The 17,191-nt window shown below is 42.2% G+C and overlaps 1 protein-coding gene across 1 annotated transcript in view; it reads left to right on the forward strand.

Annotated features, from left to right (window-relative positions):
* The window catches only part of LOC311100152 (sodium channel protein type 2 subunit alpha-like), a 156,785-nt gene extending 139,952 nt beyond the window's left edge, over positions 1-16,833 (forward strand). The window contains exons 19-25 of the mRNA XM_084140932.1: positions 3,765-3,887; positions 6,068-6,340; positions 10,492-10,545; positions 10,834-10,975; positions 11,094-11,194; positions 11,419-11,689; positions 13,459-16,833. Coding sequence (XP_083997058.1) covers positions 3,765-3,887; positions 6,068-6,340; positions 10,492-10,545; positions 10,834-10,975; positions 11,094-11,194; positions 11,419-11,689; positions 13,459-14,723 — 2,229 coding nt within the window. The 3' untranslated portion in view covers positions 14,724-16,833. The remainder of the gene's footprint in view (positions 1-3,764; positions 3,888-6,067; positions 6,341-10,491; positions 10,546-10,833; positions 10,976-11,093; positions 11,195-11,418; positions 11,690-13,458) is intronic.
* Positions 16,834-17,191: the final 358 nt, after the last annotated feature.

Raw genomic sequence — 17,191 nt, forward strand, 5'->3', positions numbered from 1 at the left:
TACATCCACAGGTACACCTCCAATTGACTCAAATGATGTAAATTAGCCTATCAGACGTTTCTAAAGCCATGACATCATTTTCTGGAATTTCCCAAGCTGTTTAAAGGCACAGTCAACATAATGTATGTAAACTTCTGACCCACTGGAATTGTGATACAGTGAATTATAAGTGAAATAATCTGTCTGTAAACAATTGTTGGAAAAATTACTTGTGTCATGCACAAAGTAGATGTCCTAACCGACTTGCCAAAACTATAGTTTGTTAACAAGACATTTGTGGAGCGGTTGAAAAACAAGTTTTAATGACTCCAACCTAAGTGTATGTAAACTTCCGACTTCAACTGTACATTTTGGTAGGGGTTGATACATTTTTCGCTAGAGCAAATCAAGTCTGACATTTTAAAGTGGAAATTACACATTTTAGAAGCCTTTTTAAAACTCACTACATGTTTAACATTTCCTGCATTGCAGGAAAGTTCTCCTGCAACAGGGTGATCAAATTGAGATCCTACATCTGTATAGTTTACCTCCTGAGTGAAGTGATTCAGTATTCTAAATTGCTGATATAGATGTGACAAGTGAAGGGGGAATCACAATGTGTACATGCGCTCGCTGACTCTTTTGAAAGCCTCAACAAAGTGTTTTAATGCATCCTGAAATAGCATGTGTAATGCAAAAAGGTCTCCAAGTGCTGAAGTACCAAACCCCTTTGGCAAGAGGATAACCAGTGAGTTTATCCCCTTTATCTCAGTGTGCTCTGCCGGTCATGTTCAACAAATGATTACAAGTGTCATGAAGTTTTAATTTTCTTACACGCCGAGGCATAAAAGCACAAAAAGACCCTGCTCTTGTGTTGGTGATTCATTAAAATAACATGACGAAGTGCAGATGTCTGTGAACCTTTGAGAATATTATTTATCTGATTGTGATATTAGTCTCAGATAGTGTCTGGAGGGCAGTTGAATGTGAAGTTGTGAGGGGTTTTGGGGGGCTGAAAGTACAAAACAACCCGCTTTGCTCCATGCAACATTTGCTTGTGTAGAAACCTGTATGTATTGGATAAGTCTGTACTGTATATTAATTTAAAAGTAAGTAAGCAAGTAAGTAAGTAAATAAATACAGTGAGGGAAAAAAGTATTTGATCCCCTGCTGATTTTGTACGTTTGCCCACTGACAAAGACATGATCAGTCTATAATTTTAATGGTTTATTTGAACAGTGATAGAAAAACAAAAGAAAAATCTAGAAAAACGCATGTTAAAAATGTTATAAATTGATTTGTATTTTAATGAGGGAAATAAGTACAGTGGGGAAAAAAAGTATTTAGTCAGCCACCAATTGTGCATGTTCTCCCACTTAAAAAGATGAGAGAGGCCTGTCATTTTCATCATAGGTACACGTCAACTATGACAGACAAATTGAGAAAAAAAAATCCAGAAAATCACATTGTAGGATTTTTAATGAATTTATTTGCAAATTATGGTGGAAAATAAGTATTTGGTCACCTACAAACAAGCAAGTATTTGGTCACCTACAAACAAGCAATAACAAAAGTATTGAGAAACTTTTGTTATTGACCAAATACTTATTTTCCACCATAATTTGCAAATAAATTCATTAAAAATCCTACAATGTGATTTTCTGGATTTTCTTTTCCCATTTTGTCTGTCATAGTTGACGTGTACCTATGATGAAAATTACAGGCCTCTCTCATCTTTTTAAGTGGGAGAACTTGCACAATTGGTGGCTGACTAAATAATTTTTTTCCCCACTGTATTTGACCCCTCTGTAAAACATGACTTAGTACTTGGTGGCAGAACCCTTGTTGGCAATCACAGAGGTCAGACGTTTCTTGTAGTTGGCCACCAGGTTTGCACACATCTCAGGAGGGATTTTGTCCCACTCCTCTTTGCAGATCTTCTCCAAGTCATTAAGGTTTCGAGGCTGACGTTTGGCAACTCTAACCTTCAGCTCCCTCCACAGATTTTCTATGGGATTAAGGTCTGGAGACTGGCTAGGCCACTCCAGGACCTTAATGTGCTTCTTCTTGAGCCACTCCTTTGTTGCCTTGGCCGTGTGTTTTGGGTCATTGTCATGCTGGAATACCCATCCACGACCCATTTTCAATGCCCTGGCTGAGGGAAGTAGGTTCTCACCCAAGATTTGACGGTACATGGCCCCGTCCATCGTCCCTTTGATGCAGTGAAGTTGTGCTGTCCCCTTAGCAGAAAACACCCCCAAAGCATAATGTTTCCACCTCCATGTTTGACGGTGGGGATGGTGTTCTTGGGGTCATAGGCAGCATTCCTCCACCTCCAAACACGGCGAGTTGAGTTGATGCCAAAGAGCTCCATTTTGGTCTCATCTGACCACAACACTTTCACCCAGTTCTCCTCTGAATCATTCAGATGTTCATTGGCAAACTTCAGACGGGCCTGTACATGTGCTTTCTTGAGCAGGGGGACCTTGCAGGTGCTGCAGGATTTCAGTCCTTCACGGCGTGGTGTGTTACCAATTGTTTTCTTGGTGACTATGGTCCCAGCTGCCTTGAGATCATTGACAAGATCCTCCCGTGTAGTTCTGGTCTTCTCATGATCATTGCAACTCCACGAGGTGAGATCTTGTATGGAGCCCCAGGCCGAGGGAGATTGACAGTTATTTTGTGTTTCTTCCATTTGTCACCTTCTCACCAAGCTGCTTGGCGATGGTCTTGTAGCCCATTCCAGCCTTGTGTAGGTCTACAATCTTTTCCCTGACATCCTTGGAGAGCTCTTTGGTCTTGGCCATAGTGGAGAGTTTGGAATCTGATTGATTGCTTCTGTGGACAGGTTTCTTTTATACAGGTAACAAGCTGAGATTAGGAGCACTCCCTTTAAGAGTGTGCTCCTAATCTCAGCTCGATACCTGTATAAAAGACACCTGGGAGCCAGAAATCTTTCTGATTGAGAGGGGGTCAAATACTTATTTCCCTCATTAAAATGCAAATCAATTTATAACATTTTTGACATGCGTTTTTCTGGATTTTTTTGTTGTTATTCTGTCTCTCACTGTTCAAATAAACCTACCATTATAGACTGATCATTTCTTTGTCAGTGGGCAAACGTACAAAATCAGCAGGGGATCAAATACTTTTGTCCCTCACTGTATCTGTTTTCACTGAATTAACTATAATTTGATTCACACAGATATCAGTGATTGGCCTGTTGGCCAGTGCCATCAATATAGAGCAAATTGGCACCATGAGAGTCCTCAGGACCCTGCGAGCATTGCGCCCGCTGAGAGCGGTGGCCCGCTTTGCCGGCATAAGGGTAAGGCCCGATCTGACTGCTGACCACCGCCACCGACCGTCCACAGTAGACACCTAAGCTGTAGTTTCTGGTTGGCTTTGCGGTTGGCTTTTCATTGACCTCTCTTCCTCCCTCTCTTACATAGATCCAAGAAGAGGTTTTGTGACCTATTCTTAATAGTCCAATTTCTATTTCTAAGTCTGTTAACAGGCCTCTTAATTTGTTCTGCTATGAAATAAACTCATTTTAACATTATATCCCCTTGAATAGCAGATGGACGACCTCGATGGGTGACATCAACACACCTTTGAGTCTAATGAGCTACTACCCGTCTTTCCCTTAGGGCAGTTGCTAACAGGAGGAACTCACCAGGGTGGTCCAGTGTTCCCTTTCAGGTTCTGTGTATCGCGATTTCTTTGAATAGGTTGTGGCAGCTCCGCTAACCATGTGGGTCCTTGCGCTTTCTGTCCCCACCTAGGTGTCTTTGGTGAGTCTAGTAGCTAACACGCTGGGCTACTCGGACTTCGCTGCCATCAAATCACTTAGAACCCTCAGAGCTCTGAGGCCACTAAGAGCACTGTCCCGATTTGAAGGCATGCGGGTAAGAGTCATCTCTCCTCTCTGACTCATCAACTCCCGATTGTCCTCTAACCATCTTCATCGTCACTCTCTCTACCTCTGTTGCCACCCTTTCTTTCCCTTACCAGCAGTTTCTATTCAGAATACTCCAAATATTTTCCCACTTTATCTCTCCACTTATAGTGTTATAATGCTGTCAAATCCAATTCTCCAGCTAATGCCACTAATCCATTAACAAACTTTCCCTTGGAGCCGGCAGTGGCAATATTAGCACAAAGTGGCAATATTAGCGCGAAGAGATATTTCCCCTCAACTCTCCCCTCAGCCTGACATGATACCTCATTATCTGACTTATCACTTTGGATAAGATTTATTTCATATTAAGCTTTATTTTGCAGTCTTTTCTACCTGTTATTTACATAGAGCTTTCATGGTGAAATGATAATTAGGCCCTACATCATCATTTGTAATCATCAAAACAGGTACCATAAAATGTGTACAACATACTGAAGTTAAAACAGAAAATTGCCTATTGTTACCACATAATTACCAAGTAAATACTTGACAGATACCTGTTGTACCACTTATGTCAAATACAGCATCAGCATCCATTTGTGTTGGATCCTTAGAATCTTTCATGATCTTCGATCCACCAAATCATGTCTAGTTCTATCATGTCTAACTATACATAATGCTTCACATCATTATGAGGATGGCCAAATAGACTGAAGTGCCTGAGTAGAGTAGATAAAGTAAATAGATTGAACTACAACTGTAGTCTTAGAGCTCTCCAGCAGTATTACATTTCATGTAAATTCTTCAACCCTAGGCTCTAACATGTAACATCATGACACGATTTCTTCCTTAAATTATTTTCAGATTCTTTGATAGATTCTTTTGAAAGGAGAAATTGCACATGTATGTGTCTAACGAAAAAAACAGTGTAATTACATAGTAGTTGCTTGGTAATGGAATTGAGCATTTTCTGTAATTACAAGTTTTCAGTTACAAAGACCAGTTCTTACTAAATCAATGTTCTTACAGGAAATTACAGCCTCATTACACAGGAATATGGACAAATACATGTAGTGTTATCAGAAAAGCTGATAAATATGACAGTATTATGCATGTACATACCTAATCCACTTAGTATGGAGTATTTCCATTATCTCATTCCAATCTGTCTTTACTCATCTGTGATATTACATTACAAGTTGTTGCTCACTTCTGACAGTATTAATATTATTCTCCTTGCTATTCCACTGTTTGTTTTAGCTGTTGATTTTCTTATTACGTTCTCTTGCATGCATCCCCGTGTTCAGATATTCCGATTAATGTTTAGCCCGTAACATTTCCATAATCATTATTCATTCCCTAAAGCACATCCTTAAACCCTCTTGAACATTTCATGCACACTGTAGTTAAGATTTTGGGCTATTGTTCCCTCCCATTACACAGTGTTCGTTTTCTAAGTCAACACCTGTCAGCCTAGCTTGTGGCCTCTAATATGTATATAATTTCCCCTGACTTCCACTGGAATTAATTTGAATTCCTGCCAATGAAATTTGCATGCTGTCGGAAATGGGGGGCTGATGTCCGCCGAGCTCGCTGCTCTCTGCCACTGTAAATCTGGAAAATGGGATTAGGCGTCATGCTGCTTTAAAATGGCTGGGTCCGCTACTCGGTGGTAAACACAAAGTGGAAGTGCAACCCGGCTATACAGAGGCACCGAGTCTGTGTGAGCAGCAGATTTCTTTGTGACACCCTCTTGAGGGATGTGCGGGGCTAAACCCCCTATCAACTGGTTCCATTAGAGCTGTGACACTCAGGAACTCCTGGCTCAGCACTCATTTCCTCTCAACCAGGAAATCTCTTACCAGGGTGGTTTGAAAAGATGCTGCTGCTCCTGATTGAATATAAGACATGCTCTTAATAATCTCATTTGCCAGATTCACTAGTTTGCATGAACTTTGGACATTTGGGGTTTGATTATTATATTTATATTAGGATCTCTTTTGTTTGAGTGGTTTGATATTTTGTGTTTGGGGGGATATGGATTGGGTAAGCACTTAGGGTAGGTGAATTGAACCACAAGCATGTAGACACTGAGTTTCTCTGATTGACTGACTGTCGTGTGTGGCACGTGACAGCAAAAGGGTTCTGGATGGATACCTGACTTGATGTGTGTTTCCATGGCAACAGGTTGTGGTGAACGCCCTGATCGGCGCCATCCCGTCCATCATGAATGTCCTGCTGGTGTGCCTAATCTTCTGGCTCATCTTTAGCATCATGGGGGTCAACCTGTTCGCCGGCAAGTACGGCCGCTGCGTCAACCGGACGGGCTACATCCACAACGTGTCTGTGGTCAACAACAAGACCGACTGCCTGGCCATGAACGACACGCAGTTCTACTGGACCAAAGTCAAGGTCAACTTCGACAACGTGGGCGCTGGTTACCTTGCACTCCTACAAGTTGTGAGTTTGGCATTTTTTTCCCTTTCCTTTAAGTTTTCCTCACAGTTTGAGACGTTCTTTCCTCCCACTTGTACTTTATACTTTTTGTCGCTGCCCACCTTGTCTGTCCAGAGAGCCCCGAATCAATCAACAAGTCGCTAGGCTCTTATTTTTAGCAGCAACGGGGGCCATTACAGAGAATTGGGTGCTCAGCGAGAGTGCATGCACTTCATTCTTCGTTTTAACTTAGTTGGTGCGGTAGCCTAGCAACAATTCACTTAACTCCTTTCTGTCACCTTCTTGTGACTTGCCTCCATGCAAACCTCCCATTTGCATCTGGAAATAGTCTGGACCTCTGTTATTCAACAAAAGCCAGTAATAACCTGTAACCAAAGCAAAAAGGCCCACCTCCGTGATTTCTCGCTGATAAGAACTCACTTGTGTTGAAGTAGGGCTCCCCGCTCACTCTCCTTTTTCCTCCCTCTAGAAAGACACTCCATGCAGTCAGGAGGAAGCCCATATAAGTCCTTTCTGCTGCCATTCATAAAAATATATCTCTAACATGGCACACGTGCAGTATTTATTTTGTAGAGACTGTATGTGGTCTTCCTTTAAAGGAACAATAGATACCCGCACTCTGCCTCAGAGTTTGGAAAAATCCAGAGGCTGGAAATGCAAAAATATACAGTATACAGTACCAGTCAAAAGTTTGGACACACCAACTCATTCCAAGGTTTTTCTTTATTTTTACTATTTTCTACATTGTAGAATAATAGTGAAGACATCAAAGCTATGAAATAACACATACAGTGAGGGAAAAAAGTATTTGATCCCCTGCTGATTTTGTACGTTTTCCCACTGACAAATAAATGATCAGTCTATAATTTTAATGGTAGGTTTATTTGAACAGTGAGAGACAGAATAACAACAAAAAAATCCAGAAAAACGCATGTCAAAAATGTTATAAATTGATTTGCATTTTAATGAGGGAAATAAGTATTTGACCCTCTCTCAATCAGAAAGATTTCTGGCTCCCAGGTGTCTTTTATACAGGTAACGAGCTGAGATTAGGAGCACACTCTTAAAGGGAGTGCTCCTAATCTCAGCTTGTTACCTGTATAAAAGACACCTGTCCACAGAAGCAATCAATCAATCAGATTCCAAACTCTCCACCATGGCCAAGACCAAAGAGCTCTCCAAGGATGTCAGGGACAAGATTGTAGACCTACACAAGGCTGGAATGAGCTACAAGACCATCGCCAGGCAGCTTGGTGAGAAGGTGACAACAGTTGGTGCGATTATTCGCAAATGGAAGAAACACAAAATAACTGTCAATCTCCCTCGGCCTGGGGCTCCATGCAAGATCTCACCTCGTGGAGTTGCAATGATCATGTGAACGGTGAGGAATCAGCCCAGAACTACACGGGAGGATCTTGTCAATGATCTCAAGGCAGCTGGGACCATAGTCACCAAGAAAACAATTGGTAACACATTACGCCGTGAAGGACTGACATCCTGCAGCGCCTGCAAGGTCCCCCTGCTCAAGAAAGCACATATACATGCCCGTCTGAAGTTTGCCAGTGAACATCTGAATGATTCAGAGGATAACTGGGTGAAAGTGTTGTGGTCAGATGAGACCAAAATTGAGCTCTTTGGCATCAACTCAACTCGCCGTGTTTGGAGGAGGAGGAATGCTGCCTATGACCCCAAGAACAACATCCCCACCATCAAACATGGAGGTGGAAACATTATGCTTTGGGGGTGTTTTTCTGCTAAGGGGACAGGACAACTTCACCGCATCAAAGGGACGATGGACGGGGCCATGTACCGTCAAATCTTGGGTGAGAACCTCCTTCCCTCAGCCAGGGCATTGAAAATGGGTCGTGGATGGGTATTCCAGCATGGCAATGACCCAAAACACACGGCCAAGGCAACAAAGGAGTGGCTCAAGAATAAGCACATTAAGGTCCTGGAGTGGCCTAGCCAGCCAGAGGGAGCTGAAGGTTCGAGTTGCCAAACGTCAGCCTCGAAACCTTAATGACTTGGAGAAGATCTGCAAAGAGAAGTGGGACAAAATCCCTCCTGAAATGTGTGCAAACCTGGTGGCCAACTACAAGAAACGTCTGACATCTGTGATTGCCAACAAGGGTTTTGCCACCAAGTACTAAGTCATGTTTTGCAGAGGGGTCAAATACTTATTTCCCTCATTAAAATGCAAATCAATTTATAACATTTTTGACATGCGTTTTTCTGGATTTTTTTTGTTGTTATTCTATTTCTCACTGTTCAAATAAACCTACCATTAAAATTATAGACTGATCATTTCTTTGTCAGTGGGCAAACGTACAAAATCAGCAGGGGATCAAATACTTTTTTTCCCTCACTGTATAGAATCATGTAGTAACCAAAAAAGTGTTAAACAAATCAAAATATATTTTATATTTGAGATTCTTCAAAGTAGCCACCCTTTGTCTTGATGACAGCTTTGCACACTCTTGGCATTCTCTCAACCAGCTTCATGAGGTAGTCACCTGGAATGCATTTCAATTAACAGGTGTGCCTTTTTTAAAGTTAATTTGTGGAATTTCTTTCCTTCTTAATGCGTTTCAGCCAATCAGTTGTGTTGTGACAAGGGAATGGTGGTATACAGAAGATAGGCCATATTATGGCAAGAACAGCTCAAATAAGCAAAGAGAAATGACAGTCCATCATTACTTTAAGACATGAAAGCCAGTCAATCTGGAAAATTTCAAGTGCAGTCGCAAAAACCATCAAGCGCTATGATGAAACTGGCTCTCATGAGGACCACCACAGGAAAGAAAGACACAGAGTTACCTCTGCTGCAGAGGATAAGTTCATTAGAGATAACTGCACCTCAGAAATTGCAGCCCAAATAAATGGTTACTACATGATTCCATATGTGTTATTTCATCGTTTTGATGTCTTCACTATTATTCTACAATGTAGAAAATAGTAAAAAATAAAGACAAATGAGTAGGTGTGTCCAAACTTTTGACTGGTACTGTACATATTACCTCAATTACCTCGACTAACCTGTACCCCAGCACATTGACTCGGTACCGGTGCCCCCTGTATATAGCCTCGTTATTGTTATTTTATTGTATTACTTTTTATACTTTAGTTATTTAGTAAATATTTTCTTAACTCTTATTTTCTGAAAACTGCATTGTTGTTTAAGGGCTTGTAAGTAAGCATTTCACCGTAAGGTCTACCTGTTATATTCGGCCCATGTGACAAATATAAATTGATTTGAAACATTGGCAGTAGAATGGCCTTACTGAAGAGCTCAGTGACACTGTCATAGGATGCCACCTTTACAACTAGTCAGTTCGTCAAATTTCTGCCCTGCTAGAGCTGCCCCGGTCAACTGTAACTGCTGTTATTGTGAAATGGAAATGTCTAGGAGCAACAACGGCTCAGCCGCGAAGTGGTAGGCCACTCAAGCTCACAGAATGGGACCGCCGAGTGCTGAACCCTGTAGCTTGTAAAAATCGTCTGTCCTCAGTTGCAACACTCACTACCGAATTCCAAACTGCCTCTGGAAGCAACATCAGCACAAGAACTGTTCGTCGGGAGCTTCATGAAATGGATTTCCATTGCCGAGCAGCCGCACACAAGCCTAAGATCACCTTGTGCAATGCCAAGTGTCGGCTGGAGTGGTGTAAAGATTGCCGCCATTGGACTCTGGAGCAGTGGAAACGTGTTCTCTAGAGTGATGATTCACGCTTCACCATCTGGCAATGCAACGGACAATGCCCCGTGCGAGCCAGGCCTAATCGCCCAACATCAGTGCCCGACCTCACTAATGTTCTTGTGGCTGAATGGAAGCAAGTCCCCGCAGCAATGTTCCAACATCTAGTGGAAAGCCTTCCCAGAAGAGTGGAGGCTGTTATAGCAGCAAAGGGGGGACCATCTCCATATTAATGCCCATGATTTTGGAATGAGATGTTCGACTAGCAAGTGTCCACATACTTTTGGTAATGAAGTGTATCTTCAAATTTGATTTCAAAACCAAACAACTTTTACTGCATGAACGTTGTCTATACAAATGCATCCTTTGTCCTCTGCATGTGTTTATATGGCGATAATAGTGGCACACCACCTCTAATAACCTCCTCATGCTCATTTAAGTTGATGTCCTTTGTTACAAGGCTACATTCAAAGGCTGGATGGACATCATGTATGCAGCAGTGGATTCTCGTGCTGTAAGTATTAAACATCAATGTACTTGTTTTGAAAGCATTTCACTGTAATGTCTACACCTGTTGTAGTCGGCGCATGTGGCAAATAACATTTGATTTGATTTGATTTATAACATTTTGGAACGGGTTTAGTACTTAGAGCTTTGGTATTTTCATTAATGGCTGTCTTTGTCATAACCATGCCTTGATGCAATATCACCATAACATTTACCAGAAAACACAGATTTCAACTGATAAAAATGTAGCTGAATGATGTATCGCTCTAACATGGTTTTTCCCTGGCTGAACTAGGTGGAGGAACAGCCTATCAGAGAGGTCAACATGTACATGTACCTCTACTTCGTCATCTTCATAATCTTTGGCTCCTTCTTCACCCTCAACCTCTTCATCGGGGTCATCATCGACAACTTCAACCAGCAGAAACGAAAGATAAGTATCAAAAGCATCATGGCCAACAAATGGTTTGATGTGAACAAACCAGATACCTGCCATGAAAAAAAAGTGTTATTTTCACAGTGAAAATAACAGAAAAGGGACATCTCTTTACTTAGGTGGGCAAGACATCTTCATGACAGAGGAACAGAAAAAGTATTACAACGCCATGAAGAAGCTAGGGTCTAAAAAGCCTCAGAAACCGATTCCAAGGCCAGTGGTAAGCTGGAGCTAATTGAACCCTACTTTCTTGATCTTATTAAAGGGATAGCTCATTTTTTGAAAGTATTAGCTTATTTTCGATAACACCCCAGATAAGTCGAAAATAGGTTAAAACCTAAAAAAAGTGAACTATTCCTTTAATTTTCTTCGCCCTAGTGTATTAGCGTCTTGCGTTCCAAAAGAGCTTTTCACCCACTCCTCACTCCACTTCTCTTCTCCCAGAACCAAGTGCAGGGCTTCTTCTTTGACCTGGTGGGCAAGCAGGCGTTCGACATCATCATCATGGTCCTCATCCTGCTCAACATGATTACCATGATGGTGGAGACGGACGAGCAGCCGGCCCATATGGAGTACATCCTCAACAAAATCAACCTGGCCTTCATCATCATCTTCTCCTGCGAGTGCCTCATCAAGATCGTGGCGCTGCGCTGCTACTTCTTTACCATTGGCTGGAACATCTTCGACTTTGTGGTGGTCATCCTCTCCATCGTTGGTGAGTCTGTTGCTTGGGCTTAATCAGGGTTTTTCAATTATTCTTATTACAATGTAATTACATGGGTTCGTCAACTGGCAGTTATACTGGAATAAGGTTGCTATATGTAGCTATTTGTACCTGATGGCTGGCCAACGGTTTGACCTTGGGTTGGCTGACAATGTCACGAAAATAATGTGTGCGCATTAATGGGGCCAGAAGCTGTGCTTTGTTATGATTCTGAACGGTCAGATAGCTAGCAATAATGACAAGAAGCTGCCATGTGGGGAATTGTAGGTGGCTCGTTTCAGCTAGTTTTATCTTGTTCTTGATACCATGTCTTGTTTTGTGGTGTTTTGACTGATTTCATGTCAACGCTAATATGGCTAAAATTAGCTAGCTAGCTAACCAACAACTGTAACAATGTATTTGAGGGACAACAAGTGCTCCTTGTGCAAATGTATTTATGTTTTCAATAAACATTTGGAGACTAAATATAGTTGTCAACAATCTAAGCCAACCCCGACTGTTTTGCCACATACTTGCGCACACATCGATTTTGTTGCTAAACAACCAACTTGTCTATAAGCAAGGTATTCCATGTCACTAGCTGGCCCGTACACAGATTATGACATTTAGCTTGGGACCTTGAAATTTACCAACAAAAATCTAATCAACAGATTACAAATTATTTTCATTTAGTTCCAAAAAATGTCATGCTCAAAGAACACATTTCAGAATCTTAATTGTGTTTTTCAATGCAATGGACAATATACCTTGGCCATCATCCAATATTTTAGGGTCCATTTGGCAAGGTTATCTATCATGTCAATCAAGTCATTGAAAGTAAGTGGGAATATATCTGATGAACCAGGGGCACTGTGCTTACACTAGGTAATAGCCTCTGTTCAGTATCCGCCAAACGGATTTCCCTTTCTGTGAACATATACGTCCTGCATTGCCCCGGTGGGGAACTCAAGCGAACCAAAGGGCCAGCACATAGATCGAATCTAAGTAGCTGCCCCCATGCTAACTGACGTGTGTGGGCAAGGATGCCCCTGTTGAGGTGAAGGTAATTGTAGCAATCAGGGCTGTCAGTGGGGGTGATTTGGGCGTGATTGAGGTGCTGCATCAGCTGACTGTAGATGGTGGGAGGGCTGGGGTCTTGTCATATGGCTCTCAAGGGTGGCTCCCAACCGCCCTCCCCAATCCATCTCAGGTGCGAGTCTAGTTCCATGGGGAGAGTAGGGTCACAAATCAGGGACAGATGGTAAATTGGTTGTGGGGGTGAGAGGGCTGGGAGGCAACATGAATGTCATTTGAGGGCAGACAGACTCTGTAGTAAGAGTGGAAGCCTTTATCATGGGCTCATTGGTGAGTGAGATTGAGGAAGCTGGAATTTACAGGGAGGAGAAGGCAGCTTAATATTGATGGCAAGGAGACCCTCTCCTTCAGCCTAATTCACTCCTGGTTACCAATTGTCAACCTAATTCCATAAGATATTGTGTACATAGTGTGAAGTGGCGGCAGGTAGCCTAACGGTTAAGAGTGTTGGGTCAGTAACCAAAAGGTTACTGGTTCGAATCCCTGAGCTGATTAGGTGAAACATCTGTCGAATCGCCTTTGAGCATGGCACTTAGTCCTAATCGCTCCTGTAGGTCACTCTGGATACGAGCATCTGCTAAATGACGTGAAAGAGCTGACCTTACTCTATGCCATTTAATGGTTCATGATGGTCTATTAGAAGTACAGAGATCTCATTCATGTTTTTTTCCCCTCCTTTCTTCCAGGTATCGTTCTCGCTGACATCATAGAAAAGTACTTTGTGTCGCCCACTCTGTTCCGAGTCATCCGATTAGCCAGGATCGGACGAGTATTGCGACTCATCCGCGGAGCCAAAGGAATAAGGACCTTACTCTTTGCCTTAATGATGTCCCTTCCTGCCCTGTTCAACATCGGCCTCCTGCTCTTCCTTGTAATGTTCATCTACGCCATCTTTGGCATGGCCAACTTTGCCTACGTCAAGAAGCAGGCAGGCATCGACGACATGTTCAACTTCGAGACATTCGGCAACAGTATGATCTGTCTGTTCCAGATCACCACGTCGGCAGGCTGGGACGGCCTGCTCAGCCCCATCCTCAACAACTCTCCGGAAGAGTGCAACCCCAACCTCATCCACACAGGCACAAACGCCCGGGGAAACTGTGGCAACCCCTCGGTGGGCATCACCTTCTTCGTCACCTACATCATCATCTCCTTCCTCATAGTGGTAAACATGTACATCGCCATCATCCTGGAGAACTTCAGCGTGGCCACCGAGGAGAGCACGGAGCCGCTGAGTGAGGATGACTTTGAGATGTTCTACGAGGTGTGGGAGAAGTTTGACCCAGAAGCCACGCAGTTTATCGAGTATGCCAAGCTGTCAGACTTTGCAGACACGCTGTCGGAGCCGCTGCGCATCGGCAAGCCCAACAAGATCAAGCTGATCTCCATGGACCTGCCCATGGTGAGCGGTGATAAGATCCACTGCCTGGACATTCTGTTCGCCTTCACCAAGCGCGTGCTGGGCGAGTCGGGCGAGATGGATGCTCTCAAACAGCAGATGGAGGAGAAGTTCATGATGGCCAATCCGTCCAAGATCTCCTACGAGCCCATCACCACCACGCTGAGGCGCAAGCAGGAGGATGTGTCAGCCGCTGTCATCCAGAGGTGCTACCGCAGGCACCTGGTGCGGAGGCAAATGAAGCAAGCCTCCTTCCTGTACAGATCAATGCAGATCAATCTGACGCAGAGCCCCACGGGCGACGGGGGCACCGCTCCAGAGAAAGAGGGCCTCATAGCCTCCATGATCAAGGAGAACTACGGGGGGCCTGAGATGGAGCTGATGGAGACCCTGTCCTCCACCTCCTCTCCGCCGTCTTACGACAGTGTCACACGGGCGACTAGTGAACTTTTCCAAGTTCTGATTTCCGAACAGTCAAGGAACACTGACCTGAGGGAACATTGCCCCGCCCCCGACAGAGAACCAGATAGAGACTGCGAGACATTTCTGTAACGGCAACTAGGAAATGCTTTTTTTCCTCTTTTTTTGTTTACCGAATGTAACATAGCTCAAATGACACTGGTTTAGTACTTGTGGTTGTCCAGAGAAACTGCAGGGGTTTTCATAGAGAAAAGGCTAACTATTTATTTATTTTTGGAGAACATGCTTTGAGGGAGTACACAAAGGTGGCGTGTGTAAATCCTAGATGTCCTTTGACCCTGCTCATGTCAACTTTGCTTCACAGTTAATATGCATGAATGACCTCTGCAGGGTCACGACAATTATATCACTGATGTAAAAATAATTTATTAGACTGAAGGAAATACAGTTTATCAATATTTACAAAGTATGAGTTCATTAAAGGTCTTACTATTATTGGTGTGATTACTTATAATAAATAGTTTTCAAAATGTGAGATGTGAGAAAGAAAAAAACAAAGGGATAAAGCATTTCGTAGTAAAGTATAACATGGTTGATGTTACCAGTCTTTCATAGCAGTACAATTATTACTATTTTTTATATTTTTAGAGTAAGAAAAAAAACATGGCCTCTTCTGAATTGCAGTACTACCACATTGTTACAAGATGAAAGGGCAGGTAATTACTTTTCACATTAAAATAACATTGTATTTGAACAGTTTTTAGCATTTTTGCATTTGCTTTTACACGTAAAGAAGTCCCGGGATATCCGGAGGCCCTGCATTTTAGTTATTTTTCTTTCATAACGATCTGGTCCTAGTTACACAAAGCTAAGAAGCAGTGCAGTAACCATGATCTGTATGTGACAATCAAACCTACATCTATCTCATGGTTACGATTGACAGATTTTTCTTTCTCCATAACTTCTTTAGGATTAAAACTGCCCCAATGGCTGCATATTTTATATGAGCATCAGAGATCATATTCACTATTAATCGGACGGATAATCGTCCTATTTATGTTTTATTTAAAGTGTGTTTTGCATGTTTTGACTGCATCATATAGATGCGCTCAAGACTGAAAAACAATTATTTATCAATTTTGCACAAACTGTGTTTAGCAATAATTTACTACTTTTTAAGATAAAAGTGTCAAAGTTTGTATAGCATTTATTTTGCTTGAACTCTACAGACCTTTCAGCTTCTCTTGGTTACCCATAGCTTAGGCCTACTCTCAACTATATAACTGACACTGGTTTCTATTTTACTCAAATAATAATAAGGACACCGCTCAACTTTAATAGGAAATATATTTTCAGGTTATGGTTGCAGGTGTGTTGAAGGGCTGTTTTCTGTAGCAATAGATCCAGTGTGTGCCTGGTATATACCCCTGTCCTGTTTCTAAATGGACCTCTACTCACATCGTTCCCCCATTAGATTCCATGGGTGTGACTGGGATCGCACTGCTATTTACCAGTGTCTACGGGGACTTTTCTAAAGACATTTCTGATTGCATGCTTTGTATTGAGAACATTGGGGAACATGTTTAAAATCCTATTCGTTTTTGGGTGGGACATTTTTACACAAAAATGTCATGGTGAAAAGTCAACTCTGCACATCTCTGTCATAAATGTACTGTTTTCATCATAACGAGAGCTGCTTAATCATAAAAACAACCAAGACATGCACAGAAAACGCTTATTTTTCATTCTTATAAACTGTCAGAAATGCAATAGCCTACAACAGGTATCTTCTCAGCAGTCAGTATATAATTGTTTTGTTGTTATAATGATTATTCTCAGAGCATTTCTCACTGCTCAACCACAATGCAGTGCCTCAGTAAAGCCCCCATTGCAGTAAATATTATTAATCTAGTGTCCAGATTTCAGTTTCCATTTAACCAATCTGAACAGTTCCCTAGATGTGCCATAGGCCTATTTGAAGTCCCCATCTTGTGACTGTTACATTTGTATAGCACCTCACAATCATCACACAAAACACAGCCGGCATTGCTATGATCTTCTTTAACCACTTCGACAAATCTTTCCCAAACATTACTTTTCTGGCCCTCCTTTCTCTTTATATTCAACTGTCCATTTCACAGCTTTTCTCTTATTGAATTAAACTCCGACATTGTCCTTTTGCCTCTATGGATCGACGTTTTCTGCCAGTTCCCAAAGCATTTGGCGATTGGCGTGTAGGCTATTTGGCACACGTACAGTTAGGCCCTAAATCTTATAGGCTTACGCACTAGTGCCAGATAGTCTGAAATAATGAAAGAAAACCTTGATGTTGCCTATAGATATCAATTGTAGAAGAATGATACATTTATGGATTTTTATAAGGTATTGTTTTCTCTTTATTCAACCCGCCTGCCACTCAAAATATCAATTAGTTTAGAAAATATCAGAATTGGGCTACCTGTCTAAACGCAGCCTATTTGGTTATACAAGGAAGATTGGCTACTGAAACGGAAACCCCACCAGTGCTGCAATGCAGATGTCCCACCAACCCTCAAAAGAGATGATGTAATTTGGAATCAGTTGGGTTAATTCTGGCATCA

The sequence above is a fragment of the Coregonus lavaretus genome (assembly GCF_964263955.1).
Source record: "Coregonus lavaretus genome assembly, chromosome: 2".
Taxonomy (NCBI): Eukaryota; Metazoa; Chordata; class Actinopteri; order Salmoniformes; family Salmonidae; genus Coregonus; species Coregonus lavaretus.